This window comes from Helicoverpa zea, chromosome 17, assembly GCF_022581195.2.
Source record: "Helicoverpa zea isolate HzStark_Cry1AcR chromosome 17, ilHelZeax1.1, whole genome shotgun sequence".
Lineage (NCBI taxonomy): Eukaryota > Metazoa > Arthropoda > Insecta > Lepidoptera > Noctuidae > Helicoverpa > Helicoverpa zea.
Genome location: NC_061468.1, coordinates 5,061,832 through 5,077,487, shown reverse-complemented (window position 1 = coordinate 5,077,487; position 15,656 = coordinate 5,061,832). Strand labels below are relative to the sequence as shown.

At 37.0% G+C, this 15,656-nt stretch overlaps 1 protein-coding gene across 1 annotated transcript; it reads left to right on the top strand.

The window, feature by feature from the left end:
• Positions 1-4,639: 4,639 nt before the first annotated feature.
• LOC124638418 (zinc finger protein 39-like) lies at positions 4,640-14,184 on the top strand. The gene is made up of 6 exons (XM_047175375.1): positions 4,640-5,153; positions 6,602-6,903; positions 7,441-7,624; positions 9,035-9,176; positions 10,569-10,749; positions 13,946-14,184. Exons 1-6 carry the CDS (start codon positions 4,977-4,979, stop codon positions 14,136-14,138), a joined length of 1,179 nt encoding a protein of 392 aa, XP_047031331.1. The 5' UTR covers positions 4,640-4,976; the 3' UTR covers positions 14,139-14,184.
• Positions 14,185-15,656: the final 1,472 nt, after the last annotated feature.

The window sequence follows — 15,656 nt, the reverse complement described above, 5'->3', positions numbered from 1 at the left end:
GGGGCTGGGACGTCAAGTCGATAAATTTGCTGGCTTGAATTTCAGGCAATCCTTTTGTTCTTACTGCAGAACCTATTATGCAGCAGTATGTACCTATAATAGTGATTCAAAATAAATAGAATATTGGAATATTAGTGCCAATTACAATACAAGTAAGGATAAACAAAACAGCAATGGATAAAGGCTTGATTATTTTTGGCACACAAGTATGGTGAGGGCCTGGTAATGTTTTGTTACAAGATCATTATTCATTGTTATTGATAATCTTAGTGGTTGTTCTAATGTCCATAATATATTTTAGAAAATTTGGTAGGATGTATAACAAGAAATACCTACAATATTAAATAAGGCAAACAAGCAACGATAAAAGAAAAGCAGAAGCTAAAGTAAAATTATATCTATACTAATATTATAAAGCTGAAGAGTTTGTTTGTTTGAACGCGCTAATCTCAGGAACTACAGGTCCGATTTTAACAATTCTTTCGGTGTTAGATAGCCCATTTTTCGAGGAAGGCTATAGACTACTTTTTATATGGGTTCGTGCAGAAGTTCCCACGGGATGCGGGTGAAACCGCGGGCAGAAGCTAGTTCAAAGATATGTAGAGTAATTACATTATAATATAAAAGCATACCTTTTCGCAATGCGGTTTTATCTATGATTCCATGAGCTATCTCGCATTTTGTTATTTTCGCACGTCCAGTGGAGTCTGAAACGATTAAAATATCGGCACCAACAGTTTGTTCTATCGTTCCCTGTATCCACACATCCAGAGGTGTAGGCTTATTAACTAAATCTTTTACTAAGTATTTGCGAGGATTTAAAGCCATTATATTATAGCAAATATTTAATTTACAATTAAATAGAAATCATTGGAACGCCGACCGAAGCCAAAACAAACTTTTAAATGTCAAAAACTTTTTGACATTTTAAAGTTTTTGTCTGACAGTTGACGTTGACATTGACATTCATTGACAATATATTGATTATTGTCAATGAATGTCAATGTCAACTGGATCAGTGTTGCTACACCCCAAAACTGCCAATAGTTCTTTTAACTTTGATAAGTACTTCTTTCAACTTCCTTTTATGGCGGTCAGTAAGAAAACAGAACATCTTGGATACAAATATTGTTTATGTGCCTATTTAACTATCCACAGGTATTCTACCTGCGAGTTATAAAATCGAACGGTCACTGATTCTCTGGCTCATCACAAAATCTCAGAAACTACAAGTAGGTAACTAAACATCTTTTTTCATCGGTCCTTCTTTTTCATCGGTCCTCCCAGCTATGACAGGTTTAGTAATAAAGGGGTATTTATTGGTAGGCCGGTAAGTCTAGCTGAAATTCCAAATTACTAAAAAGTACTTGAAACCTAATGGTTAATTATTATAAAATAATTATAGGTCTGATAACAATGAATAGTACAAATGACTAGATTCCTTCGATAGGTTAGTTAGGTACGTTAATAAAATTACGTACTTATATAATTCTACCAACGCTAACTTTGGCGTTGCTCGTTATCATGATAAAAATTACTGAATGTCTGAAATTCAGGAGTTATTCTAGTCATACTTAAAGTAATAATAGCAGTACTTTTACATTGTTTTATTTCTGAGTTCTGCAATTTTGGGGTCGATTGTTTAACTCACGGATTAATCCTTATAAAGTACCTACGTTTTAACTCTTCACTCGTGTGATTCGTAATCGTAATCCCAGCAAGTTATCTTGAACATGAGATTAAACGTCTTGAGAAGCGATGAATTCAAAGTACCTACCTATAGTATTTTAGTAGTATGAGTACTTTTATTTAAATAAATGAGGGAGGCAAAACTTTACCTTGTGGCAGTGGCGTAGCGTGGCTATCCGCCGCCCGGGGCAGGTGGCAAGTTTGCCGCCCCCAAGTTTAGGTATAATGTATTGGCACATGCAGCCCTTAAAAGGTTGTGGAAATCTGCTTTTCAGGTTAACAATTGTCATTGCTAATACCACTACAACCGATGAAAACTGAACAGATTTTGATTTATATTTTAATGCGCTTGGCGCGATGCAAGACGAGAGAAGGAATCGTAAATAAGCGCGAGCGAAGCGAGCGCGAAATTTTTATAGTTTATTTTCTGAAAAAGTAATTCTAGCCAAAGGCATCTCTAGCTAGTGTAGCGCCCTTGTGCAATCATTACCCAAGTGGCCCTTATGCATTGAAAGATTGCGATTAATAGGTACCAACATATGTATATCAAAGTACTTAGAACAGTTTATTATTTAACCCAAACTTAAGAACTTAAACATCTATAACAATGTTTACATTCAGTAAAAGATGTTGATAGCGTCAACTTTTTTGGTGGAAAAAGTCCCCGCACAAGATATGTATAACATGTAAGGAAGCGCGAGTGAAGCGAGCGCGAAAATTTTTTAGTCTAAGGACCCAAAAGAAATAAAAACCACTGTAAATTAAAAATGCAAATACAAAAAGTAAGGTATGCACAGAAATGAAGTGGAAATGTATAAGAAGCCGCGAGCGAAGCGAGCGCGATTTTTTCTTTATAGGTTTCTTGAAGTAAATAAACATATCATAAAAAGCCATAAAGGACGTGCGCGAAAAATGTTTTTTTTTCGGAATTGAATGCCTCAACTATGAAACAAAGATAAATGTGACATGTGATATGGAGCCGCGAGCGCAGCGAGCGCGAATTATTTTGGGGCTGCAAAGGGTGAACCGGTCAAAATTTGGCAGGACAAGACCAAAGCGATGCAAATTTCGTAGGTAGACAGTCCTAAGCCTGTGTAAAGTATGAAAGGAAATCAGAAGGCTATTTCTACTTTTATTTTCTAATAAACTTACTAAACTAATGCTTATACTCAATACTAGATTGCGATTAACTATTCATTGAACTAATTAACATAAAAGAAGTAGGTTGTACCTACAGTCATAAGAATAGTATTTTTTTTAATTAGAAAAAAGTTGTTCAATCGCAACCGCTCAATATATCAGAAAGATGCAAACAACAACCAACCTATCACTATATCTGAATGATCTATTTGAATGAGTGAGCCGCACACGAGTTGCGAGTTTAAACCATAGACATAATATTAGTAAACAGGACTGCGCATTTTTAACCAAAAAACGAGCCGAGTGAAACAGTTAGTACGGAGGCCGTCTGTCCCTTTCTAATAGGGTGACTATGAGATTAAGCTATGTGAGACCAATCCGAGTTTGCTAAGATTATTAAACACAGATTGGTATTGAAGTTTTAACTTACGCAGTTTGTGACCTTAAACTACTAATATAGGCTTATAATAATTAGCGGGAATTAGCAGTAATAAAAACGGGAAGATTCGAAGTGCAGACTGATTTTTTTGTATTTTTGCTTCACATATAGACTGCTGAGCCATTTATATCGCCTTTCTACCTTTTGTTTGGGAAACTATAACAATAGTACAACAGTTTTAAAATCCATCACCAATATTTTGACTCATAACGAGAATTCATGGGCACCCTAGTTGTTTGATTTACGAAAATGTTATTATTAGCTTACCGGTGGAACGATATATTGCAACCACCATAGGATTCACTTTCACAAGTATAAAAGCAACACTTTTTCACCATTTTAATAGTTTGAATTGATTAAATACAAAAAAATATAAACAAAATTTTAAATGCTGATTACGCGCCAAGAATGTTCAGGGTTACCGCTAGAAAATAAAAAAAAGCAAAATAAAAATTTATGTTGTTTATGTTTTAATAATAAATACGAATAAATTAATGCGATTGTTATTAATTTGTTGACTTACAATTGTTAAAATAAGATAAAAATATAAGTGATTCAATTGTTTTTTGGGAAGATAAAACTTTTGATCACAACATTTTTTTATGCTGGCAAGGTGTTAGAAAGAGACAAACAGCCTCCGTTCGAACTATCCCTCTCGGCTCGGATTTGCCTCTGTGTATTATGCAACCAATTTAGTACCTTATTGCGTTAGAATAGAGTTCATTTTCGTAAATATATATTTTGAGCGTGCGCAATCTTGTTTAGTAATATTATATCTATGGTTTAAACGAGCTACTGAGTTATACTGAACTACTGATATAAAGATATGAAAGAGTGATTCATATCCCAGTGATTGAAAGATGCATATCTATCTTTTCTTTTCAATGACACATTTTGCCCATGTCTAGATTGACGTTAGCAGCGCGGCCATTTCCACATTCAGTTTAGAAATTTTATGATTACCATGCCGGTACACAGTTATAGAGAAGGCCTGTTTAATGTTAATTCATAATTTTACAGAAAATTTAAGTAAAAAAAATGACATGATAAAAGAAAATATAAATAACTAATGTATTTCCTTTGAAGTATTCATTTTTGTTCATGTTTCATCACCTGAATGATTATACTTCTTTCAGTAAAATTTCTGAACGAAACTCTTTTTGCGTTTAGTTATCAAGGTTATCGATTGCAAGGAAAATCATTAAATAATTAATAAACAAACACGTTCACATCTGTTATTGCTACTTTCACCGTGTTCAAAATCATATATGATTGCAACGGTATATTATATACAGGAAACCTCACGTAGTTATCTGGAATCACCTTTTTAAATTACCGAAGTTATGCTTTAATTATTGTATTCTGCGATACATGTAAAATCTAAACGCAAAATATCGTTCCCGGTTTTATTAGACATATAGCATAAAAGCAAGAGAAAATATAAGGTTTTATAATAAGTGCAACAAAGATAGCAACGCAACAGTTATTCTGGAGCAGTGGAGCGTTTCTGGTTTCATGATAGTGATGTATTAAACAAATGTCAAAAAAAATTGCTTGATATCTTTCATCAACAAAATATTAATGTTTTCCTTTGAAACCAAGCAAAAGATTAACAATACAAACGGCTGATATAAGAAAGGGAAGAAATAAATATATGTCAATGCTTTACATATTTGCTAAATAGCATTAAATCGATGTTTTTATAACAATGGCAGTATCGGAGGTGGAAGCAACTAGTGAACTGAAATTTAAATATAAAATCGACTTGACCAGTTTAATGGACTCCTGTAGAGTTTGTATGGCTCAAAACCTGAACATGACTAGTATATTTGAAACAGAAAAAGATAGTACTGTTGATGAAATCTACTTTTGTACTGGTATTACTGTAAGTATCCATGTTATGTAGAGAAATTATGTCTTTTTCTACTTTTGTTACATTTTCAAAGAAAGATGTAACCCTAATGGATCGTCCCTGAGGTTCCCAACTGTGTGCATGCCCAGATATATGTAAATCTGTAATTTTAAATGGTTCTTCAATGAAGAACCATGAATGCTTCCCAGAGGCAAACCTTGTCGCTCTTCCTTATCTCTTCTGCTTCGTGTCCCATCCCACACTTCAAGTCGCTATGATGGATCATTCACTGTTCGTGCTGTTAGGCTGTGGAATACCCTTCCGCATTCTATACGCGAGAGCTCATCATTGGATATGTTTAAGAGACGAGTTAAGGAACATTATTTATCATTATGACCTGTGTATATATTTGTATATATTATATTGTATATATTTAATTTATTAAGGTATTATACATATATATAATTGTTATTAGTATAAAGTTGCACATTTGCCCTACTCCATCAAATCACTCTTTCACTCTAAGGTTGGCTGTAAGAGATCCCAACACTGGGTTAAGCTTGCCGTTGTACATAATGTCTCCGTATTCAGTGTGTCAAATGTATTTATGTGTGCAATAAAGAATAATAATAATAAAGACATAACTTGGGTACATTTCTATAGTGTATACAGGGATAATCGTCGGTTTTGTGTCGCCATTTCATTAAAGTTGTCTCAAAAGGGCTTCAGCGTGTTGGCTTCGGCCCCACGTTCGCCTCCCAAAAATCCGGGACTCTGTAGTCCCGAGGTCTGGAAAAGACATAATATAAGTATTGTTTTGTATTTTTTCTATTAGCTTTAAGATTAATAACCGAAATGTTATTATTATTGTAAGATTGACATTTTCGTAATGAATTGAATTTTATTTCAAAATGTCCTGATGTTTAACGGGAATTGCGAAATTCAAAGATGAGAGTAACGTTTTTCATTTTAAACAAAGAATAGGTTGTTGAATTTTACATAATATTTACATTAATTTTAAAAATTAAAAATAAACTTATACTTTTCGTAATTGTGTGGACAATTTTTTTTTCTCGATGTGTTTGCATGTAACTCTATTCAGTTGTAACTAATTTGCATGTTGTGGGCCTGATTATGGCGATTTATAATTTCGTTTAAGAACATCTTGTTTACTTACCCATATTCTGCAAATAAAGATTTTGAATTTGAAAAGAGTAACCGGATAGAAGAGCCATACAGTATTATCAATCTGTAGTAGTTCTTAGCTGTATTAAATCCATATTATAACATCCAGACTATGGCCAACAAGCATGCCCATCACACAAATGTTGACTGAACCGGGAATCGAATCCGTCCAGCATGATGACTGTTTGCACCATTGAGGTTGTCGAATGCACCCTTACCTTTAGATTAGATAAGAACAGCGTCACATACTTAGAAATTTTGAATTAACGTAAACCATAATCTAACACCATTCACAGATAAAACGAGAAGCAGGTCTACCCACAAAAATATGCAACGGTTGTCTTACCAACCTGTCCGTCGCATTTAAGTTCAAAACGTCCTGCCTCATAGCCGACGAAACATTCCGCAAGATAGCCACCGCACTGAAGATCAAGACCGAGGAGCCGGATGAACCAGATGTCAGCGACGTGGAGTATGAGGAGATAGTGGACTGTAAGGATGAGGGAGACGAGGACTTCAAAGAGGAAGTTAAGCAGGAACCGGTGGAGGTGGAGTTCTGTGGAGTTCGGAAGAGTACTCTGATTAAGGTGAAGAAGAGGTAATTTTAATCATTCAAAACTTACTTATTCCTACTAATATTATAAATGCGAAAGTAGCTCTGTCTGTCTGTCTGTCTGTGACGCTTTCACGTCTAAACCACTGAACTGATTTTAATAAAATTTGGTACAGAGATAGAGTTGACCTTGAGAAAGAACATAGGATAGTTTTTATCCCGGACTTTTGAAGAATTCTATTGGAAACGCGGTATAACCGAACTAGTTTTAGTAGTTTTATATAACTTGTTCTTTATAAATCTGGTTCTTCCAACCTAATAGACAGATATGTGTTGCTGGGGAGTTTGTTGCGCCACTTCTTCCCAGCAAAAACACATAGGAAGTGGTGAAGGGTGGGCGTATTGCCGGCTGTCTTTTATTTTCGTTTTTGACGTTGAAAAGTGTTGTTTTGCAGCCAAGTTTTTTAATTTTGATTTTTGAAAAAAAAACCTCATTAGCCGAAAGTCAGCCTGATACAGTTGCTTATATAAATAAAATAGCATTCTTTTGCATTCTAAACGACAATTAATTCTATTTTTCAGTCTACCACCAATAAAAGGGCGTCCGCGGAAGACCGCAGCCTCCCTGAAAGAGCCCCGGCGCCTCAAGCAGTTCAAATTCAAGCGTCTATGGTGTGAACCTTGTAACATGAAGTTTGAAACCAAAGAGGAAAGTGATGAACATAAGAGAGAAACTCATAAGGATAGCCAGAATTGGGTTTGTGAGGTGGGAAACTTTTAAAAAGTTATTTTAAAGTGTAAAGTATGATTTACTTAAAATCTTATGATTATGATGATTATGATTTACTTATAAATGCGAAAATAACTCTGTCTGTCTGTGTTACGCTTTCACGTCTAAACCACTGAACTGATTTTAATAAAATTTGGTACAGAGATAGAGTTGACCTTGAGAAAGAACATAGGATAGTTTCTAACCCCGACTTTTGAAACATTCTCTTGGAAACGCGATATAACCGAACTCTACGCAGGCGAAGCCGCGGGCTGAAGCTAGTATACTTAATATAAAGTCAGTTGAAAATATCGCTCACCTAGCAGTATAATGACACATTTACAAAAAAAGCGAAACTGGGTTTTTACGGCCTAAGTGTTTAAAAGTGTATAATTTATAAAGTGGTAAAACGGTACGGCATTAGTTGTTAAAACTATAAAATCTAAGATAAAATATAAAATGAAATCATAACCTCGTTTCAAACGTTTGCAAAATCTTTGACCCTCATTTCTGTAAAATAAGAAAAAAGTAGATGTGTCATTATACTGCTAGGTGAGCGATATGATGATGTGATTAACGCAACTGTAGTTATACTGTTATAGTTTAGTTCAAATACTAGTTGTGTCCCGCGGTTTCCCACGCACCCAAAGGGAACAACTTCCTGCAGCGGCATAAAAAGTTGCCTTTATGCTTTCCCAGGCTTTAGCTAGCTTATCAGGGTACCAAATAGCATCCAAATCGGCGCAGTAGTTTTCTTGTGAAAGCGCAATAGACAGTAAAATTTAGCACCCTACTAATAGCATATACTTATGCGATAGTTGATGTGTATGGATATTGTTTCCACCTTCACGCAAAAAATACTAAAAGGATTTTGATTAAACTTGGAAGTAAAAATTGAAATATCACAATAATATGCAGTCTACTTTTCATCCATGTGCGAGAAATAGTTCCCTCATAATGCAACTGAAACAGGTAGTCATCATCTACCTAACCTTTTCTCAACTATGTTGGGGTCGGCTTCCAGTCTAACCGGATGCAGCTGAGTACCAGTGTTTTACAAAGAGCGACTACCTGCCTGACCTCCTCAACCCAGTTACCTGGGCAACCCAATACCCCTTAGGTAGACTGGTGTCAGACTTACTGGCTTCTGACTACCCGTAACGACTGCCAAGGATGTTCAATGACAGCCGGGACCTACAGTTCAACCTGCCATCCGAAACACAGTCATTGGTGTCTAAGATATACTTAGAAAGTACATACAAACTTAGAAAACTAGCATTGGTACTTGCCTGACCTGTAATCGAACCCGCGCCCTCATACTTGAGAGGTTGGTTCTTTGCCCACTAGGCCACCACGACTTTTTGCACCTAGGTATACAATTGGTAATAAATATAATTAACCTTCCAGATATGCGGTAAAATATTCACGCACCGCGCGTCTCACTACACACATATAAAGTCTCACCAGCCGCCGCGATTCGCGTGCGACCACTGCGATTACAAGACTTGGCATAAATACGATCTCGCCAAGCATATCAGAATACATACAGGTAAGGGTTTGAAAGTTAAAGTACTTTAGTCATTTCTGGCGTCCTGGGCAGCATTCTGATTCAATTTGGCGACCCAAAGCCTGGCGCCCATTTCGAACCTTATTGCAATTATACTTCGGCCGTTCAGAGAATGCGTTCCTGACACCTATCAGTTAGTCACGACTAGTGATGGGCACAACATAACACTGAGTTCGTTACCGTTCCTTCAAAATGAACCGCCGCATTATTTTAAGATTATTTTCGTTTTAAATTGGCGGAATCATTTGTTTTATATTTTAGTTATTTAAGTGGAAACCAAAAAAAGGTAATATTCATATAATAAAATTGTTTTATTTATTCTTTGTTACAAGTACATTGAATTGAATGTGCGAACAGAATATTAATCAGACTCCGATTTGCTTGAGGAGGTGGTGTCTTCATCATCATCTTCGCCTACATGTATAATTATATTATTATCAATAACAGAATCAATCCTGATATCTCGGTCTAACAAAAGCCGGGTAATCAAATAAAAACAGATCGAAAACACTTGAAAAACGTGGTCTATGCGCACGAAACGACAACGGACGACTGTTTTAGCGTCACAAAATGGCGGCCCATAACGCCATTTGGGGTTACCATTTTTAATCTAAGTATAAAAATGCGGTTTGGTCATAGTTTTATTTTTATTTTTCATAAAAGTTATAATTAAGTCTTATAGTCCATTATTTTCCAATTCTTAAAAAGAAAATCAAAACGTATTATTTTATATTATAACTGTATAAGAACAGATTACGATACTTGCCAGTTATTTTTAGCACAGCACTACAAAATATAAACCGCTGACATAACCTTGTAATAGCGCAGTATAGATTTAGAAAAATATTGTTTACCAAGTTATTTGACACTCAGTTTGGCACAAAATTATAACATTCATTGATTATTGATATAATAATGTTGTTTTAATGCTCCTCAATTGTTAAAACGGTAAACAACCAGCAAAAATATTTTTATCGTAACTGCAACGCCATTGCAAAGTTACGTCGTCAGTTCAATCGCGACGTGTCAGGAACGCATTCTCTGAATGGCCGAACTATAAATTAAATCATTGAGTAATTTACATTTAATTTACTATAAATAAGGATAGATAAGGGCAGATTTTTCAATAACAAATAGGAAAAAGATTTTTTTCTTATACTCTAATCGCCAATATTTAAATGAAATAAATGCATCCAATTTGATTTGAACACCAATGAGTGATAAACTCAAAAGAAAAAATCTCGGGGAAACCTGGACTATGAAGTCTGAAATCACAAACCTCAATCCTTCTCAGTAATGATGAAGCAAATAAAAATTTTAATCTCTTCACACAGCAAACAGACATCTACATTTAAAATAATATCAATCTTCCAGGTCTCAAAATGTACCAATGCGAGTACTGCACGGCCTCCTACTATACCTCGTCGAACCTGACGAGTCACATCCGTCGCTTACACATGCACGAGAAGAGACACGACTGCAACATATGCCGCCGCACCTTCTTCGATAAGACCAAGCTTAACCGCCATCTCGACTCACATTTAGAGATTAAAAGGTGGGTTTCTTGTCAATTATTTAGGGAGAAAAGTGAATTGGTATCCCTCCCTCCTCCTCCTTCTCCTCCCTCCTCCTCCTTCTCCTCCCTCCTCCTCCTCCTCCCCCTCCTCCTCCTTTCTCCTCCTCCTTTCTCCTCCCCCTCCTTCTTCCTCCTCCTCCTTCCACCTCCTTCTTCTTCCTCCAATTAAGTACAAACACGTCATCGAACCTGACGAGTCACATCCGTCGCCTACACATGCACGAGAAGAGACACGACTGCACCATATGTCGCCGCACCTTCTTCGACAAGACCAAGCTTAACCGCCATCTCGACTCACATTTGAAGATTAAGAGGTTGGTATTTTAAATTGGTATCCCTTCCTTTTTCTTCTCCTCTTTCCTCCTCCTCCTTCTTCCTCCCTCCTCCTCTTCCTCCTCCTTCCTCCTCCTCTTCCTCCTCCTCTTCCTCCTCCTTCCTCCTCCTCTTCCTCCTCCTTCCTCCTCTTCCTCCTCCTTCATCCTCCTCCTTCCTCCTCCTCTTCCTCCTCCTTCCTCCTCCTCATGCCTCCTCATCCTTCCTCCTCTTTCCTCCTCTAATTAAGTATAAACACCTCGTTGAACCTGACGAGTCACATCCGTCGCCTACACATGCACGAGAAGAGACACGACTGCACCATATGTCGCCGCACCTTCTTCGACAAGACCAAGCTTAACCGACATCTCGACTCACATTTAGAGATTAAAAGGTGGGTATTTAGGGGGAAAAGTAAATTGGTATCCCTCCCTCCTCCTCCTTCCTCTTCCTCCTCCTCCTCCTCCTGCCTCCTCTTCCTCCTCCTCCTCCTCCTGCCTCCTCCTCCACCTCCTTCCTCCTCCTCCTCATCTTTCCTCCTCCTCCTTTCTACTCCCCCTGCACTTCCGTCCTATTCTCCTCCTCCTCTAATTAAGTATAAACACCTCGTCGAACCTGACGAGTCACATCCGTCGCCTACACATGCACGAGAAGAGACACGACTGCACCATATGTCGCCGCACCTTCTTCGACCCTAAGACCAAGCTTAACCGACATCTCTACTCACATTTGAAGATTAAGAGGAAAGTGGATAGTAGGATTTTGTGGGGGGGAATTGCTATTTAAGTATATAGTTTTAAAAAGGTGGCAAAAAGACATCATTCCCCCTACCTCCCTCCCAAATGAACTTGGCACCTTCGATAGGACCAAGCTTAACCGCTATTTCGACGCGACTTCCCAAAAAGAAGATTCGCGATGTGGAGGGCAACTTATGAATTAGGGTGTAAAAAAGGTAGCTAAAAAAAGAGCGGTAGTTAAAGGGGATGGCCAAAGGACAATGCCGGATTTTGTATGGACCCTGTCCCCACCCACCAACAGACTTGAAACTAGTGTCATCGCAAGCGCATCCTTCGATAGATCATGATTATCAAAACGATTTACTCCAAATGTATGGGGTTTTGGAAATACACGACATTTTAGTATCCTTAATAATCAATTAACTTCAAGTTTGTTAACCAATTACTCGGAGATGCGTGGACCGATTTTGATTATTTTTGTTTTAGTGCAAAGAACGTGTCTCAACGTTAGTTCGATATAATTTTCATCGGGATCTTTTTAGCAACTTTTGAGTTATCACCGGTTAGAATGATAATTAGTTTAATGATTTTGTATGGACCTTTACTGACTCCAACAGAGTACGACATCCTGAATTGCCTTTTCAAACCGATTATTTTAACCGATGATGACTCAAAAACTGCTTAAAAGATCTTGATGAAAATTAAATTAGACTAACTTTGAGATAGATTCTTTAAAATAAAAATAAAAACATCAAAATCGGTCCACCCAACTCCGAGTAATTGGTTAACAAACTTGAAGTTAATTGATTATTAAGGATACTAAATTGTCTTATAGTTCCTAAACCCCATACATTTGGAATATGTTTCCATAATAAGATCTATTAAATGAGGCGCATCCAATGACACTACTTTCAAGTCTGTTGGTGGGTGGGGACGTTTTTAGGCATTGTCCTTTTCATAGTAAAAAAACCCAGAATCGACAGCAATGAAATGGGTACCAATGGGTTCATTATGATAGACCTTTGATGGTGCCAAAAAATCCAGTCTGTAATCCATGGGGTATAGGAGCTATATCATATTTTCACAAAAATAGGTTATGTTGAATTTATGTTTATTTTAAAGATTATTTGCATAAAGGACCATAAAAAACATGGTATACTAACGTTATACATGCGAAGAGTAACATCACCATAGTTACAGAGTTTGCCTGGTAATCGAAACGTCTTGAGTTTGAGTTTTGACCCCCAACCATTGCACTATTGACATGAACCACTCCAGATACCTACGACTAAGTACCGACCTTACCTACTTGAAGAGGTTTCCCTGTTATGTGTAAACTTCTGAACTGGCAAAAGTTAATAAAAAAAAAGTTAAAAAAAAAATGTTTTTTTTTTTTTTTAGCTTTTTAATCACTATTCACATTTGTGAAAAGTTCTCTTCAATGCGAATAATATAAGCCCAAACACGAGGTAGTTAATATTTACCATTCCCGAGTTCCCTTGACCTTCTCTCTTCTCCATCATCAGGTCAGCTCTAAACCATCACTCGTGTATAGTGCTATAATAACAGACATATGTACACCTGAGTGTAAAGTTTTTACCCTATGCGCAACTTTTAATGAACTGCAAACAGAAAAGTTAAGCTTTTTATGTACTAAAATCTTCTTGGAAAAAACCTTGTAAAAAGATAACCCCATGGTTTTTAGATGATATGAAATTCTTTTTGTAATCTACACATTATACTGAATCCAACCATACATACGAAGTTTCTGTCGACTCTGGGTTTTTTTTTTTTGGCCACCTCCTTTAAAAAATTGGGTGTAATAACACCGGTAATTTAATTTTAACCATCAGGTGTTATTACACCTAATTTTTAAAATTAAATTACCGCTATTTTCTTTAGCTACCTTTTCATTCACATAAAAAGTGGGTGGGGAGGTCTGCGAGGGTATGGACCCCATGTGCATTAAGTCAATTGAAAGTACTTAGCCCAAATAAATTTGCACTTTTTCACGTCTAATGTTACAAAAACACAGCACCCCCTTTGTTTTGATTAATTATAGCACTCATCCATATTTGCTTGTATTGTCCTATATGGATGTGTATCATAAAAATATTCCATTCCAGATTCGCATGCGACATATGCCACGCTCACTTCTCCCGCCGCTGTTACTGGAAGAAGCACCTTCTCCGTCAACACGACATCGTCACCCCTCGCCAACGACCAGGGCGACAGAAAACCAATGTAGTTATAGACGCTCTTACCACAACTAATGAGATCGGACAGTTTTACGCGAAAGGGCAGACTAAAAAGTTATAGCAAACGGTTTTTGGTTGAATATATAAATAAAATGTTTTTTTTAACACGCTTTTATAAGCTTGGGCTGTATGTATGTAACGGAATCTTTGAGCTTGATTTTCACCGGTTTCTAAACGTCTGATCAATTTGAAACTTTACATACGTCTCGAGAACCGGTGACAATGCATGACTAGCTAAAAAACGGCATCGCAAATTCAATATGGCGGCCTCCACAAGATGGCGGACTGGCTGTTTGGAATCCACCCCCATGATATGTGGCATTGGGTATCAAATGAAAGGGTTTGCTGCCAGGAATATGAAAAAAATAGTCACGTGACTTAATTCCAATATGGCAGACGTCCAAGATGGCGGATTAACTATTCAAAATGAACCCCCATCATATGGGTATCGCATTAAAGGGTTTGCTGCCAGGAATACGAAAAAAATTGTCAGGTGTATGAAATTCAATATGGCGGACGTCCAAGATGGCGGACGGGCTATTTATTATAGTCACGTAATCAAAATCCAACATGGCGAACATCCAAGATGGCGCATTAGCTATTACATATCATGTGAACGAACTACGGACTTCATAACGGAATAACGCTGCTACGCGCTGCGAACTACGTCGTAGTAAATCTCGAATTAATAAGGCGAAAAAATTTTCGATCGTTAAGCACTAAAACAAGCTATTATAAATAATCCAAACTAAAAAGTAGAAAATAAATAATAGTTAAAAAAAACTAAAAAACACGCTTTTTATAGAAAACCGAACTAAAAAATAGAAAATAAATTTCAATGAATATAAATTAATAATAGTGTGAATAAAAAAATATATTTTATGTAAAAAAAGCGTGGGGTGCTTTTTAAGATATTATCGAAATGATAATCACTCTACTCATATCTGTCAATAAAATATTTATAACTATTGACACCATGCACCCCACGCTTTTTTTTACATAAAATATTTTTTTTTATTCACACTATTTTGTATGTCAAGACTGCTACTAATATAGGTAAGCTTTATTTATTTCATCATCTTTGATGTACGTATATTGCTGTATTACTCTACCAGACCTCGGGACTATGGAGTCCCGGATTTTTGGGAGGCGAACGTGGGGCCGAAGCCAACACGCTGAAGCCCTTTTGAGACAACTTTAATGAGATGGTGACACAAAACCGACAATTATCCCTGTATACACTATAGAAATGTACCCAAGGACAATCCCCGGTTCTATGCTATACTATTGCTAACTGTGGATGAAAACTACTTGGGCTATTGTGATGGGATGCTAATGGACTAGGAATGGGGAAACTACGGGAACTATGGCACCTGCCGATGACAATGTATTAAATACATGTAAAAATGGCAGGTGGAGACTCGCCACCTCACTTACTGGGCCCCCGGGAATCAGTCGCTAAATCGCAACAAGGGGGCAACAGGTACTTACATAAGGGACTGAAGGGTGAGGATACCTCGGCGGACTTTAAACGCAGATCACGCGCTCCCTGTGGGTCCAGCATCACCGGCCCACTCGC